General features: G+C 38.9%; 2 protein-coding genes across 3 annotated transcripts; both read left to right on the top strand.

Annotated features, from left to right (window-relative positions):
• Positions 1-308: 308 nt before the first annotated feature.
• Positions 309-2,468, top strand: LOC108976718 (fumarylacetoacetase). The gene is made up of 5 exons (XM_018945981.1): positions 309-567; positions 968-1,051; positions 1,128-1,261; positions 1,340-1,941; positions 2,012-2,468. The coding sequence occupies exons 1-5, from the start codon at positions 481-483 to the stop codon at positions 2,350-2,352; spliced, it is 1,248 nt and encodes a 415-aa protein (XP_018801526.1). The 5' UTR covers positions 309-480; the 3' UTR covers positions 2,353-2,468.
• Positions 2,469-4,107: 1,639 nt separating this feature from the next.
• Positions 4,108-16,502, top strand: LOC108976805. 2 transcript variants are annotated; one of them, XM_018946161.1, is made up of 6 exons: positions 4,108-4,406; positions 11,106-11,239; positions 11,306-11,554; positions 11,618-11,775; positions 11,829-12,234; positions 13,115-16,502. In XM_018946161.1, exons 2-6 carry the CDS (start codon positions 11,185-11,187, stop codon positions 15,214-15,216), a joined length of 2,970 nt encoding a protein of 989 aa, XP_018801706.1. In that variant the 5' UTR covers positions 4,108-4,406; positions 11,106-11,184; the 3' UTR covers positions 15,217-16,502. The 2 variants fall into 2 exon arrangements, with proteins under 2 accessions (XP_018801706.1, XP_018801705.1); XM_018946160.1 differs by having other exon boundaries at positions 11,106-11,245.
• The last annotated feature ends 873 nt before the right edge of the window (positions 16,503-17,375 follow it).

Below are 17,375 nucleotides of genomic sequence, written 5' to 3'. Positions count from 1 at the left end.
ATTTTCGTCTTATTTAATTATGATAACACATGTGCTCAAACTCTCCCGGTAAGTGTCTTCCTAAGCTCTCTGAAATACTGTATGAACACACCCTGTTATCATCTACAAATGCGCTAGCAGCGAGTATTTATTGGAAGATTTGTAAACATATTTTTATCAACCACAAGCGAATAGGTGAAAAAATGGCAAGAGAGTACGCGATCTGATAAGTAAACACAAACATGAAATATGAAAAGAGATTACCGAATTTGAAGAGAGCAAATAGTAATAGTAGTTAAAAGGCGTTAGACTCGATTACACTTCAGCGCGCATTGAGGTTCAGTATTGTTAGTTGCCGCTGAACTGGCGATCGAGCAGGTTGCTTTCTACGCTTCTGCTACAGCTTTCGTGCTTTGCACAATCACTTTCAGCGACTTCCTAACGCGACGTGCGTATTTAGTAAACACTTTTGATCGACAGCTTATTGTGAAACAAAGCGGAATGATGACCAGTTTTGTTAACATACCAGAAGGAAGCGATTTCCCTTTGGAGAATCTACCATATGGTGTATTCTCAACCAAATCGAATGTGAGTAGATCTAAAAGCGCTTAAGTGATGACACTCTTTTTTATAATTTTGACTTGTGAAATATTTTCTTTTTTTCGTGCTGTAATTTTATATAACGGGTCCAGTTATCGAACTGAAAAGTATCCCATTCTAGTTCAACTGGTTCCCCCATTTAGTATGCGAGTATAGAAATTTAACCAAAACAAAATAAGATTTTATGCAAAACAACACGATTTCGATTTGTATTACCATAAATTAGTGAGAAACTAGTTTGGGCGCTGGGTAAATGGTTCACTTGCCGCTGCTGAGACCGGCTTGAGAGACACTTGTTTGTTGTTATGTGTGTTGACTTGTTATAAACTAACTTACCGAATAAAAAATAAAAACAAAAACGTAATTAAAAATTTATTGATATTTTCAGCCGCGCAAGCGCGTCGGTGTCGGTATTGGCCAACATGTGCTCGATCTCGCCGGCATAGCACAACTTTATCCACCCGAAGTGCAGGTATGCCATCATCAACACTTTATATATAACATTAATTATTAACTGTTAAATTTCCAACGCTTTTCATTCGTTTCAGGATGCGCTTAACTCAGATTCGTTGAATCTGCTGATGAGCCTCGGTCACACAGCGTGGAATGTGGTGCGTACGCGCACACGCGAGCTGTTACTAAAAGGTTCGGTGCTCGAGGAGAATTTGTTGCTGGCGCAAAGGTACATACATATGCACTTTACATTCACTCTCTCTCACACCAAGTTCTTTAATCATTTACTAATATTACTTACTTCCAGCGTTCTCATACCACAAAGCGACTGCGAGCTGCATCTGCCCGCTAACATCGGCGACTACACCGACTTCTATTCATCTATACATCACGCCACCAATGTTGGCATCATGTTCCGCGGTAAGGAGAATGCTCTCATGCCGAATTGGCGTTACATACCGGTGGGCTATCATGGACGCGCCAGCTCTGTGGTGGTCTCGGGCACACCGATACGTCGTCCATTGGGTCAAACATTACCCGTGGATGGTCAGCCGCCAGTTTTTGGCGCTTGTAAGTTATTGGACTTTGAGTTGGAAGTTGCTTTCTTCGTTGGTGGTCCGGGAAATCAATTGGGCGAACGCATCTTAGCTGAAGATGCGTGGAAGAATGTCTTTGGTTTTACGCTGATGAATGATTGGAGCGCACGTGACATTCAAAAATGGGAGTATGTGCCGTTGGGTCCATTCACAGCTAAGAATTTAGGCACCACCATATCGCCATGGGTTGTACCTGTTGCGGCCTTGGAACCCTTCCTGGTAGACAATTTCAAACAAGAACCGGAAGTCTTTCCTTATTTGAAGCACGAACGTCCATTTAACTTTGATATAAACCTCGAAGTTTCTTTGAAACGTAAGTAGCTACATTCCTTTTGTTCCAGTTCTTAAATATTCATTACAATCTCTTCTTTCATCCACTTTAGCCGAAGGTGGCGCTGAGTCCATCATCAGCAAGTCGAACTACAAATATTTGTACTGGACAGCACTACAGCAGATTGCCCATCACACTGTCACAGGCTGCAATGTGCGTCCCGGTGATTTAATGGCATCGGGTACAATTAGCGGTGAGGCAGAGGACTCTTACGGCTCTATGTTGGAACTGAGCTGGCGCGGTTCGAAGAACATCAATTTGGAGGGCGGTGCTACTAGGAAGTTCCTGCAGGATGGTGATGAGTTGATTATTCGTGGCCACTGCGAACGGAATGGTGTGCGTATTGGGTTTGGTAACTGTGCCGGAAAGGTTTTACCCGCTATACCACTTTAAAGTGAATATGACTATTTTACTTTAGTTCGTCTGTATATTGTTTACAAAATACTTTTTATACCATGAAAGAAAGCTATTAGTTATTATGAAGAATATTTAACTCTTCTACAAAAGTGTCGTTTTAAAGTCAAGGAACGAGGATGAAGAAAATTTAATAATAATTACAGTCTGTTGCACTGCAGTAAGTAATAATTTAAGAAATAGGTTTTCGGAAGGAATAATGATCGCTATTTATAAATCGAAGTCATAGAGAATATAGAAGAGACTGCTTTCTATGTTCAAAAATGGGTTCTAAATCTTTGTCTCACTTTTGCTCTTCAGAAGCTCATGCCAAATGATCGAGAAAAATGTTAAAAAATACGATAGCGAAGTTTCAAAATATGTCATGTATATGTATGATGTTTGACGGTTGACGTATAGTGTATTTACGTGTATGAGCTCGAAAGTAAACAGTGGAGATGAACTAATCCAAAAAAATTTTTTCGCGTCCGAAGCATTTCCATGCCTTTAAATACCTGTTTTGTTGGAAACCCCAACCGCCGGAAACAGATTCACCGCGACAATGCGAGTTCTCATTCAACACTGGAAAATTTACATTTTGAGCACTCAAAACTTCGATTTTATGAGTAATCCATCGTACTATAGTGACTGACTTGGCACCGAATGATATCTTTTTTTTTTTCCTGTTCGTAGAAGTTAACTGAGAGGTCAACGTTTTTCAACACCTGAGGAGCCAGTTGCTGCGATTAGAACGCATATTTTGGGAATAACTCAATTTGAGTGGCAAAAGTGCTTCGAAAATTGGTTCAAACTCTTGCAAAGTATATATGATAGATTTTAATAGATAGTTGGTTATGTTAGATGGCTAATCGAAGATAGCAAGTGGACTGGTATACGTATATATTAGCAAAACGCTTAGCAGCCGATACAAGTGTTAAAGTCCTTGATCTTTGAAACGCGGGACAGTCAAGAAGGAAGTGTTGCGTTGTTTCCACCTCATCTTCTTACAGCATGGACACAAATAGTCTCATGGCCTATTAACAGGGAGAGGCTAGCCTTACTGAGGGCGAAGAGAACACTAGACCTTCTGCAGTCAATCTTGGGCCAGTATGATAATTTGACAGAAATATAATATACCGCCTAAAAACTGAAGCTCCACTATCTATGTATGCTCGACCGACTGATATAAATATTTCTTCAAATATATTCAATTGTGGTTTAAAACTATCGAAAACTTAAAAATAATAAGCATTTAAATGCTAAATGATAAAATATAAATGGCCTGAGTACTAGTCTTTGTTTAGTTTGGTCTTAGGTCCTTTTTAATAGCACAGTCTCTTAATATAAACTTTTACAATTCGAACTTATCACTTTGCTTAGTTAAAAAGCTCTAAAGCGCGCTTGTAACTATTGTTTCAACATCTCGCTAACTACAGGGTGAGCACGGTGTATCACATATAACCACCGAGTAAAAAACCTGCCTATTACCATTTGTATCTCAGAGCATTACTAAGTTACTTATCTCATAGATGCTTTCGCAGCGCGCACTTTATGAAGAGCATAAAGCATACAAATACAGAGAGAGCGGAGAGCAAACAATAATACTGCGCCTGCTCACAACACAGCACCACCCTCCGCGTCGCTGCAAGCACCAACCTTTTAGCAATTTACTTGAGCAAAGTAACGAGCGAATTCCGTTGGCTGTTCAACTCCAGCACGAAATCGCTGCTGCCGCAAACAGTTGAAGACGAACAACGTCAACGAGCAGAAGCGAGCAAATTGCAAAAAATCACTGGCGCCGGGTAAAATTGTTATGTCCGACAGCATTAACAATAAATAAATGAAATATTTCCATAAATTGGCAAGCCACGAATAAGCACACAGCAAAGTAATGAATAAATAAACGAATAAAAGACAGCGATGTATATGGTGAAATAGTAGCACAACAACAGCAAGAAAAACACAAAGTTTTCGCATAAATCAATAATAGATGAGTGCGACGCAAATTTGTATGCCGAACGCGCAGCAATAAAACAACAAATCCGTAGCAAAAAGTGAGTGCAAATTGTAGAGAAATGCCTAGCTTTTCCATTTTCCACATAATGATTAACGGTTCTTCGGCACCTGCATAAAATAAATGAAAAAGTGCAAATTTACAATGCGAAGAAGTAAAGAAGTTGCTTTTTGAACGCTTTTGGAAAAATCAATTCTTTGCTACTTCATTCGGTTGCCGAAGTCGGCGCTGCAGTTGGCGACGCAGCCGTTAAGCCACTACAGCTGTCACAAGCAGTGCCAGCGCTGTCGAGGCATTTTGCATTGTAGCAAAGCGAACTGCCAGACGAGAAACCACCCGCCCAAACTGCCAAATACGGCGCTTAGCTGGCCACCCACTCCAGCAAAGCGGACGCGAACCCCCGCGCAAGTTCGTGTCCACGACAACGACATAGAACCTTAACGCCAGCAGACGAAGCAGGTAGCAAGTAGCGGTGATGGCGTAGAAACTCCAAGGAAATCCCCCACGTCGTGCTGGTATTTTCGGCTGAGCCAGCGCGGGCTAACTGCACTGTCAAGTGTGTGGTCGCGTACTGTGTGTGTGCGACTCTTGAGACGAAGTCTGTCACCGCTGAACTCTTGACTCAATCGTCTGGCCAAATGACTGACAGAATGAGGTGTGCTGCTTAGCGGCGATCGACGTACGGGGCTGTTTCGTTTGTGAAGAATACGAAATCATAAGCGAGAAGTGTAAATGTGCAACGAATGATTGGTTGTGGTGGGAAGGGGGGCACAAGCATTCACCATGCAGACGCACCCCACAGTGAATAATACATTTTATGCCATATTACACATGCAATTCCTTACTCGGTGCAGTAGACAGCGAGATAAACAAATGTGACACAAGCCATTTCATTGTTTCTGTTTCTGTCAATGTGTATGAAAGACGACGACGACGACTACGACAACGACAAAGGCAATTAAGCGTCGGCGCCAGAATGAAAGCTTGCTGGCAAATCCATATGTGCATATGTAGCAATGTATGTATATATATACATATGTGCGCATATCGCGCAGCACCGCAGCAGCAGGGGGTTGCATGGGCTAACCAGTTTTTAAATATGGTTTGCTCAAACTTTTAATGCCTAGACTTGCTTTGCAACGTTCAATACAAGCAAACATGTGCAAATATATAAAGATGTATACATATCTACATATGCATAAAAATGAATTGTCGTCAATGCATTTTTTGTTTCGCGTGCTATAATTTCTACTTCTTCGTTTGTGCGGTCTTTTTTTATTTCAATTTTCTGTCCCTACTTCACTCAAACAAACCACCCCATGGATCGGTTCCACCGTCCTTTGCAAAGAGTCGCTAAAACACAGCGAATTCACTGTATTGTGCGGCGAAAAAAGCTAAAATGATAATAAAAACGCCGTGATAATAAATGAAATGCGTAAATGTGGAGCAAAGTGTAGCTATGTATGTGTGTATGCAAGAATTGAAATCAAGCAGTCACCAACAATAAAAACAACAACGAGTGAAAAAAAGAAGAAATAAAAAATTCAAGTGTTATGAAAATGTTTGTGTAGAGAGAGCAGCAAGTACAGCATCTAAAAAAAAAAAATGTTGAAATAAAATCTGTAAACAAAGCAAATTTATTTTTCGGGCAACCGATTCTGCAGAAGCTTTTCACGATTTTGTTGTTATCGAATTCTTTCAAAATTTCTTTTATAAAAGTGTAAAAGATTTGCGAAATAAAAATGATTAGTGAGGATTTTTAATGCTAAAGTGGGGACTAAATGTTTAGTTCATTGAGCTAAATGCTTAAATGAGGCCTTAAATACTTATATCAGTCTTAAGTATTGTACTTTTCACAATGCGACTCTTAAAGGCCTAGGTGCGTCGTTAGACATCCACACTTAACTACCTAAATATTGTACTTAATAAAAACTTAAATTTTTAATTTACCAACCACAAATCGCAACGCCAACGCTCAATTGCTGGGCGCACAGCTCAAAGTAGCAAGTGTTGTGGGAAGAGTCGTCGCTTTCTTAAACGTGTTGATAAATATGTAATTGGTTTAAAAAGTTGCTTATCACTAGTGCAATAAATTATAAATTTAAATAACTGTTTATTTTTAAACTATTTCGCAATATAAAAACAACAAGAAATAACGTTAACTTCGATTGCACTAATCAAATAATACCCTACACAATTAAAAAATATTGTTTGCAAGAACTTTGATCGGTCGGTTAGTATGACAGTTAGAACATTGAAAAGTCCCCGGTCTACCATGGCAAACTCATTTTTTGATTATAGCGGCTATCCAAGTTTTCGATACCATTTTTGTAGTAAGTCGTAACTGATTTGTCCTTCGTTTAAAAATTGGCCTCAGTTTCAGTGATCACATCTTCATTGGGCAAAAATTTTTTTTTTTTACAGCGAGCACTATTTTGAGATCTAAGATTAAGAAATAGTTGATGGGGATCAGAACTGGTGAATAGGGTGGATGCGGAAGCAACTCGAAGCCCAACTCATCGATTTTTCTTCCCTTAGATCGCTCTTTTGAGATCTGAGAATAGCGATTAGTCGCTGGGGGCCAAATCTTGATAATAGTATTGAAGCGAGAGCAATTCGAAGTCCAATTCATCGATTTTTACCATAATTTTGACTGACTTGTTATACGGTGCATTGTCTTGGCGAGACAGCACTCTCTTCTTTTAAATGCGCCCGTTCTACGGCGATTTCGTCTTTCAAACAGTCCAATAACGCTATGTAATAGTCGCTCCTGAGGGTTCATCCTCTTTCAATGTAGTAAATAAAATTTATTCTATGCGCATTCCAAAATACAGGCGCCGTATTCTTGTCAGTTGGCCGTTGCGTTTTACACGCTGTGTAGCATGTTCATCGTGTGAAGTCCACTTGGATGACTGCGGATTGGACTTCGGAATGAAATGATGGAGACATGTTTAATCCATTGTCATATATTGACGCAAAAACTATTACCTATCACGCTTGAACCTCTCCAAACACTGTTCCGAATTATCAACTCGTCGATGTTTTGGTCGACATTCACATTAGGGTCTTCCACTTATTTCACCACGTCTAAAGTTAGCACACACACAAATATTTGATGTTTGAATTTCCTGAAGCAGTGTCCGGAAACTCGTGCTTAAGCCAAATTCTTGCTTCAACTGCATTTTTTTTTTTTTTCAAAAAGTAATATTTTATCAACAGGAGAAATTCCTTTTTATCAATATTTTTCACAATAAAAAGTTGCTTCATTCAAATGATATAATTCACAAACATATGATCCGACAGCTGTCAACAGTGTCAGTGTCAGTAATAGTGATTCGATCGTTATAGTAATCCGATCGGAACAATAATAACTCCTCAAACAAAAAGTTTTTAATACAAAAATTCGATTTGGATCGACCAGGTTGTTATAGCGTTCTTGGGGTGAAAGGACGAGTGCGAAATTTCGGATCTATTCCTCAAAAACTGAGAGATTAGTTCGCTTATATACTGGCATACTTTATTTTATAGGCTCTCCGTTTCTTCCTTTTGAATGCTACAAACTTCATACTAAACTTAATACTGCCAATTCAGGGTATAAAAAACAAAAACACTAAAAAATAGTGAGACATACATGCATACGTTTACAATTGTTCATATACACATATATACCTTTATAAATATGTATATGTACATCTGTATAGCTATCTACTTGTATGTAAGTATGTTGGCTTATCAAGAATCGCAGCCAGCTAATCGAAATAAAAGTACTCGGCTAGTAATCTTGCTAGAGTTCATTGATAAGTTTATAAGTACTTGTGTATGTATGCGTAGATATGTGTATACATGTGTACATAATATTATATATAGACAGAAATTTTTTTAATTTTTAATAAAGATTTGCTTAAATCGATTTGATTAGCCACCTGTATACTTAAGAGTATGTGATAGCGGTCTCGCATATACATATTTTATAATGACAATCGGCACATTATATACCATACACACATATGTACAATGCATACTTTCATAAATTTTTTTTGTGAATTAACAATAATGCGTAATATGCCTTTCATATTAAAAGAAATTATCAGCGAGGAACAGTCATTGAAACAAATTAGAATACTATCGCTGGAAGCGTTTGTATTAAAAAAAAAATCAACTGGGTATAACAGTTTTTAATTAAATGATACACAAATTTGAGCCGATGCAACTTATTTAAGGGGTTAGACCAGTCTAAGTTTTTCAAAAACTCGATTTATTTTGCATAAAGTACACCTCAGTTTCCTTATTCTTACATAAATTAAAATGTCTGTACATAATGTTAATTTTTTGATTAGGATAATTTCTAATATTAATCCATCAGCGAATATATTGATCAATACCATTTTCATTACTCCTAGAATAAATATCCAAATCAAGCCCTTTTATGCGTGCCTTATCGGCCTTATCCCATAAATATTCCATAAACAATTTGAAAAATGCTCTCGAGTTAAGTTGAGTCGGTTACAGAAAAGCAGGTTTGCCCACGGCAAAATTCACTTGGCTCCTTTTGACTGCATCCTCACAAGTGAAACTTTTTTGTTTACCCTTGATGTAAAGGGATGAGCAGGTTGATTAACGTTCTAGCCTTTTATACACGTATATGCAAACCTTAGTTTTTGTAATCTATTTGATACCTGACCAAAGTCACAAAAAAATACTTACCATGCATATTGGGTCAATGTAATGGTTGTCATCATATCTACCATAAGCATGGTAAATATGCCAAGTGAAGCTTTTTCTGTGCTGATACAACCTGAAAGTGTCCAGACTGGGCATCAATGTCTGTAGAGAAAGAAGGGTTACCACTTTAAGCGGTGTATACTGGCCACTGAAGTCTGAAGTATTACATGAATTAAATCGAATTTCGTCCAATGATCGAGCTGTCGATTCCGCGACCATGTATAAAACACGCCGGAGCAAAATGAATAGAGATATCGAAGTGAAGTATTCGAAAAGGCTTAGGTTTCCTTATTTGCCTTATCGTTTAATGAGGTGGTTTAAGTGAAGCGAGGGAACGAGAGACTGAATAGAGTATCTACCTTCCGTTTCACATTATCTTGAGATATTTGATGTGATATTCTAACAACCGATTAGGACCTAAGGATCTCCTAGAAGTCTCTCCGGCATTGGAGACATGTTTTGTTTCACAAATATATTGAATTCATTTATAATAATGAGTTTTTATCATTAGTACAAATAACGGGGTTTTCAATGGGCGCTAGAAAAGTAGACAAATAGGGACGGGAAACGACGCTACATTTTTTCCCAGTCTCTTGACATTTCTCTTCAGTAAGGTGTACCATTTCATAATAGAAAGATATACGATCCAACAATAAGTCGAAATTACTAAAATTTACTACCGAAACTCGAAGTCAGTTCTTCAATTTTAAGAGCGCTACGACCAATTTATGATCGGTATAATTATCCTGTCAGATCAACAATTGAGCTCCCAGTAGGAAAATTTTAATCCACAGGTGCAGTACAAAATGTTCCCTTGCCATTGAGATAAAGAAGTGAACATAGTGTCGAGAATATTGCAGCCGCCAGCGCAACAATTGAGGAAGGCCCAAATCAGTTTCTCACACGTCGTTCTCAAGCATTAGGCATCTCTATGACGTCGTTGTGGCGAATATTTGCAAAAAAATCTTGGACTAAATCCTGAAGTCGCTTGGCTACCAGAATCGTCCTATGTCCGTGAATTGGGCTGAGCAACAACTTGAAAATGAAAATGAAAAATTTCATCAAAAAATCATATACAGCGATGAATCTCATTTCTGTCAATAATAAAAATATGTGTTATTGGTCAGCCAGAAATCCGCACGTACTCCATGAGTCACCATTGCATTCCGAAAAAATTACAGTTTGGTGCGGTTTATGAGTCAGCGAAGTCAATGGGTCATTCTTCTTCCGTGATGATCAAGACCCGCACATTCCTATAAATGGGAATCGCTATTGTTCAATGATAACTGAATTGGATGATATGGACTTGGACAATATGTGATTCCAACAGGACGGCGTCACAAATCACACAGCGAATGTCACAATAGATTTATTGAAAACCAGGTTTAGCGAACGTGTTCTTTCACGAAATTTCCCAGTCAATTGCCTGCCTCGGTCATGCGATTTGAAGTCGTTGGACTATTTCCTGTGGGGCTACGTCAAGTCTATGGTCTGTGCCGACAAGCCAGCGACGATTAATGAACTTTGTACGAATATCAAACGTGAATTTGGAGAAGTATCGGCCGATTTGTGCCTTAGACCCGTCGAAAATTGGGTTCAGCGTCTGGAATTCTGCAAGTGTGCCGTGTCGTGGCCATGCAAAATAAATCGAGTTCCGTCCGTAAATGGCGTCGAATGTACTTAAAAAGATATACAGAATTTCATTGATCTACCAAAATGATTTTATCTTATGCCTTTTAAAACTTTTCAAAAGAGCGCTGCACTTATTGAAAAACTCGTTACTTTCCTTTGATATCTTTCTGTCCTGATTGTTTGTTGAACTACTAAAGTAAACTGAAATGATTAGTCTAGTTGATGAAAGAAAGTACTATTTAGATTTTTTTGTTGGTGTCTATAGTGTGATAAAGCTTCTCTTCCCTTTAATCTCTTCTAATACCAAATAAATCTTCGATTAATTGTGATTATAAATATTTTTTAATATTTTTTTCCTTCATTTCTAAACTCTATATTTTTTTAGCAACACGTACAATGCCTGCGACGCTTTGTTATTAGAAACCACTGGGTCCTCAATAAAAGCAAAAACAACCAGCCATAAAATGTCTCCACTAAGATTAGTCTGCTGTTTGGTGCTTTTCGCCGGTGTTCGAGCGAGTACGCGTAAGCTTAAATATAGTAACCCAAACCGCAGCACCAAATAATATTCTTCTTTATTCCCAGCTGAGCGTCCATTCGCCTGTATGAGTTATATGGAGGACGAGAAGTTCATAAATGATGATGATGACTTTGACGAATATTCAGCAAATGGCGCGCAGATGCAATATAGTGCAGAGAATTTAAATTCACTGGACGTAGAAGATACACCAATTGAACCGGCAGCGCCGCATAGACGCGTCTGCCAAGCTGATTATACTTTCTGCTTCGCGCTGTGGCGGCAATATCCGAATGGCACACGTATCGAGAAACAAGGTGAACGAGAAATTTTTAAAATTTCTGCACTTTTTTCTAATTTAAGATTTTTCATCTTTTAAGGTTGCTGGAAGGAGAGCACCGAACGCAATGCCACTTGCAGTCAGTCGGAGTGCACGAGTTCAGCGCCCACATCACGCAACAATTCTCTCTACTACTGCTGCTGCTCGGGTGATTCTTGTAATAAGAATGTGGCCGTGGTGGAACCAGCGCCGCTGCAGGTATTTCTTAGTACCTGAACCACCGACTTATTAATAATCCACCAACTTTACAGCTCTCCAAACCCATTTATGGTGCTGATAAAAATCTTGCCATGCACTTCAATGATGCTGGCGTAGGCATCATTCTGACAGTGATTGTTGTACTGATTCTTTGCTTATCGGTTAGCGGTTTTGCGGCTTACTGTTATGTGCACAAAATAAAAGACAAAACCATGCCCGAGGAAGCACCGCTGGCTCCTTCCGGTCCTGGTTATAGTTCGAACCTGCGTAATGTGGATAATATTAATTTGATATGCATGCTCGGTAACGGTAAATATGGTACTGTTATGAAGGGCTTACTCCATGATAAAGAAGTGGCTGTGAAGATATTCCCTGAAAGTCATTATCCATATTATATTAATGAACGGAACATTTACTCGCTGCCTATGATGGATAGTCCCTCGTTGCTAACTTATTTTGGTGAGTATGAAAACTGAAGCGTCTAGTGTTCTAGCAAGTAAACGGTTTAAAATGTCCAGTGGCATTTGCAAAACATAAAATAAATTATTTGGTAGGCTCATGTTTCCAATATATTTGAACCAGTTACACGATTTCAAAATTTCCTCAAAACAAATGAATTGGTTAAATATATATATGCGAATTCATATTCAGAAAGCATTTTTCTCTGAAATTAATGAGTTAATTTATATATCATTGAGAAATACATATCCAAAATATTCTGACATAGTCATTCCGATAATTTATTCCATTCCATGGATGACCGAAGAAATGAGGACCAAGCCCCTCAAACTTTGATCTCTCTATATATAAACGATCCAGCAGGAACTGCGAAAATTATTTTCAACCTCGCCCTTCCTTCCTTGACATATTTTGGCCTTTAAGGGTATCAAGGAAGCAGGGTCTGATCAGAGAAAGCATAAATTAGTCCACCTCAATGTAATCCATCCATATCCTTTCAAAAAATTCATCGGTATTAGTCTTTGATATTTCATAATATATATTCGATCCAGAATGTTATGCTAATCTGGTAGGCCAGTAAGCCATACATAGTCCAGTTTGGTCCCTTGTGATACCAGATGGAGTTAATTTGCTATGTCTAAGAGGTGTCATTGTTTAGGAACCTGCGCTTGACGCGAATTTTAACAGACTCTGCGGGCTCACTGTCGCTACTTGCTCTAGGCGGGCCAAGTGCCTTGGATGGTTGGTAACAATGGAACAGGAAATCATAAATATGTCCATATCAATCAAAATCAAAAACCTGAAATTGTTCTACTAGGAAACTATTTTTTTTTACTCGTTCCATATATGTATATATTTCAAAAACTTACTTTTTCTGTAGGTTATGACGAGCGTCATACAATGGACGGTAAAATCGAATATCAGTTGGTGCTGTCACTAGCATCACTTGGCTGTTTGCAGGATTGGCTAATAGCCAACGCTATGAATTTCGAGACCTTCTGTGGCATGGCGAAGTCCATCACACGGGGTCTCTCACATCTACATACTGAGATAAGTCGCGGTGACGAGTATAAGCCATGCGTCGCACATCGGGACTTCAACTCGCGTAATGTGCTCGTCAAAGCCGATCGTACATGCTGCATAGCCGATTTCGGTTTCGCGCTCAAAGTGTTCGGCTCCAAGTATGAGTATCGCGGTGAAGTTGCTGTCGCCGAAACGAAAAGCATTAATGAAGTCGGCACTTTGCGTTACATGGCACCCGAACTTTTAGAGGGCGCTGTCAATTTACGTGACTGTGAGACATCGCTCAAGCAGATGGACGTGTATGCGTTGGGTCTGGTGCTCTGGGAAGTTGCGACACGTTGTACAGACTTTTATGCGCCGGCACAAATGACGCCAGCTTATAAGGCGCCCTACGAACAAGAGGTCGGCACACATCCCACCTTCGATCAGATGCAGGCATTGGTGGTGCGGCATAAAGCCCGACCACTCTTCCCACCCGGTTGGGGTGGTGGCGCTGCAGCTAAGCTAATTAAAGACACATGTGAGGACTGTTGGGATCATGACGCTGAGGCACGTTTAACTTCGCTATGTGCGGAGGAGCGTATGCAAGAAGCAGCTGGTTTGCGACCACGCTACTCACACGCACAATCGCCTAGTCCATTGTTGAGTGCCAACAATTTACTCGCCAGCGATCATGTGGACTCGTCAGCGGTGCGTATATCGATGGAGACGTGCCATTCGGAGACGGCGACAATGCTGCAGCCGCCACCAAATCAAAAGTTATTGCCGCGTGCACACAGTATGGGCAGCGAGTTGGGTGGCTTGCCACCGCAGACAGAGAAAAATCATCTCATACACACGCAACAACAACTGCAACCATATCAGGGACGTAATCCATGTCAGGAGCGTAACTTGGCGCCGGTCGCAACGCGTCCACCACAAATACTGGTTGAGAAGAGTAAGAAGCACAGCTTCCAGACGGGTCAAGAGAATAGTTTCTCATGTCTCGAAGACGATGTTTCAGTAGAGGATTTGATCTCTGGCGGTAGCACGAAGAAGATTAGCAATTTTATGACTGACAATACTTCCAGCATGGGTGAAGGCTTCCCCAAACAGCACAACACCGATCGCAAGCTGCGCGGCTGGCATGGCGTGCGTGCGCTAATACAAAAGAAACTATTTCGTAAGAGTGATGCTGGCGCCGACGTTTATCAGCAACAATTCGGTTATGGCGATGAAAAGTCCAACTTGGTGGATAACCGTTATGCAGCGGTAATCAAGGGGCTTGACAACACCGGCACCGAGAGGCTGGCCAAAGCAGCCACCGTTAGTTACATTGACGATCGACAGCGCTGTAACAATGGCGTAGCGACAACAAAAACCACAATGCTCAGCGATATCTATCCGCATACGAGACGACCCAACAACCTCGACTTGAGCCCGCTTAACGGCGCTGCAGTTCCGGTAGCAGAATGCAGTACGCCGCTCAACAGCGCCACTTACAACAAATCCAACTTAATACAGAGCATAGCGGAGGAGTGTCACGATAGCGTGGCTAAAGTGCGTCTACAGCAATTGGACACGCGCACAAGTACACCCTGTCACGTAGTGCCGCGTTCCCTCTCCACCAGTCTGATAAAAAACATGAACCTTAATAATAATAATCTCAGTAAAAGTGAACTAAACTCTGTGAATGTGGCCAAGTGTCCGAAGGAGCCGACACCGCCAACGGTTGCCAGCTCGGCTGGTCATCTCAGTGCGCCCAATCACGCCGACATACTGTTTCGGCGACAACGCAGCCTTGAAATGTTCCGCGAAGTGTTCAGTGGGCGTGGTAGTACGGAGCGACTGCGCGACCCTAGTCAACGTGTGAAAACACCGGGCGATGTACCGCCTTCAGTGCGTAAAGTGCGCGCCTCCAAGACGCTCAGTCTCTACGACGATCGCATGATGGACTCGTCCACGCTGAATATACTCTAGCATGAGGAAGTTCTGCTGTTGGAATTGTAAGCTGCGCGTAATTCTGTGTTGAGCTTACAATGGCGGCAGACAGAACATTAGTCTTAGAAATGAAAGTGGACGAGGTGCTTTGTTGAAAATACTCGCGTGTTTAGTAGGGCTCAGTGCAGAGAGCAAACGGGGCACGCGCTGAGATTGCAATACAAGATTTCGACTCTATTTTACATGGATGTTTATGTAACTATATGACACAGCTGTATTGTATGTATTTACAAGAAAAACTCTACACATATAAATATGTAGATTTGTATGTGTTTGTAAGTGTAAGTGAAATAACCAAAGTCCTTATAGTGTAATTTTTGAATGTGTTTTTGTACGAGATTTATGTAACGCATTTGGGCGTTGTGTCTGTAAGCTAGCCTTAAGCGTATATACTATACATAGTTAACGTACATATACATATATGTGCTAAGTAGGTGTAAGTTGTGTGTGCATTAGAAAGAAAAAAAAAATCGTGGAAAGGATCGCAGATCAACATTATCAGATATTGTTTGTTGTTACAGACAAAAAGTAGTAAGGAAAAAACTGTATTTTGTAAAACACTTATTGCTAGTAACGTAAGTCAACCACTGTACATCTCTAGGGAATTTTCATAGCTCTTATGGCAGACACCTATTACGTTTGGGTGGTTCTTAAAGGAAGGAAGATACAATTTAGTAGAAACAAATTTCAAAACATGACTAAAAAAAAAAACTAACTAAACTTCAAAAACTAATACAACATTATTATGAACGACGATGACAAAAAAGACAAAAAAAAATTTGGTGCCCATTGGAAGCTGTTAGGGTGTGCATATGCTGAAAAATAATTTTTTTTTTTACTTTGTAGGCACCTAAGTTGTTTGTAAACAATTTAAACTTTTTGTAAAAAACGTTTTCAGTTGGATATTTGATGGTTTTTGGGCGTGTATAAGGAAATAAAAGATACTTAATTTTTAAGAGCCACCCTAATTCGACATATACATACATAGGCGTTAATAAGTAAATGACAAAGAAAGTATGGACGTATAATCAAAAGCTAAGGATTTAGCCTTATGGTAACATTGACGTGTGCTTGTTAAGGTGGATCTGAAAGTACGGAAACTAAATATTTTCATTAAGTTTCGTCAAATATTTTGCTATAGTAAGAATATATTATAAACAAAAATCTTTAGTTATGTTGGGCTACGTAAGGAGTAAGTATAGGAAATATTTAAAAAAAATTTTTTAGCTTACGAATTTCGAGATATTTTAATTAATATATTTTTTGTGAACGTACCAAATTTTAATTTTGTGTACTGTAAAATTAACGAATTTTTGTAATTGGTGCGAAAAAATATATGTACATACATATTTCTAGTATTTTTTTTAAAACTTCCCTAAAATATATATACATATGTATGCACATATTCGAATTTGAAAATATTTCTATTATACATATATTTTACTGTAAAATCATCGAATTTTTGTTTTGAGTACTGAAAAATAACTTTTCCAAAATTTTTCAGAACCACAATAATACCCCGGCAACCGAATTTATCTAATTTAGTTTGCTGTGAAATTATCGAATTTTTGTTTTGGGTACTGAAAAATATATTTCCAAAATATTTCAGAACCACCCTAAYATGTTGATACATATTTGAATTTTAAAATATTTTAATTAATATATTTTACAGTTAAATTATATATATTTTTTTGGTAGCTGAAAAATAGACTTACAATATTTTTAGAACCACCCTAATATGTGTATGTATGGTCTATTAATATTCAAAATCAATAAAACGAAATTTTCAAAGCTAAGAAGCTAAAGGAAGCTCAGCTATAATATTTTCAGAGAAAGTTATGATAAAAAATTATTAAATTAAAAAAATTTGGTGTTTGTTGGCGACGACTAGGGGGTGGTTAAATAGAAAAATTAATTACTTCTTTAATTTTTGTACTACATAGCAGTTTCCGATAAGTTTCGTGAATTTTTATACAAAATTTTTTCTACATTATTACCAATTTTTGAAAATTACACTGAAAAAATTATAATTTTTGAGAGCCACCTTAATGTAAGTACCATATATACATAACTAATGATATGAAAGTCAACAGAAAGTATATATTATAGATGTATCATTCCCGCATAATTTTCATCAA

Source organism: Bactrocera latifrons, unplaced genomic scaffold, assembly GCF_001853355.1.
Source record: "Bactrocera latifrons isolate USDA-ARS-PBARC rearing strain unplaced genomic scaffold, ASM185335v1 scaffold_8, whole genome shotgun sequence".
NCBI classification, from domain to species: Eukaryota; Metazoa; Arthropoda; class Insecta; order Diptera; family Tephritidae; genus Bactrocera; species Bactrocera latifrons.
This window is presented reverse-complemented; position numbering and strand designations above follow the sequence as displayed.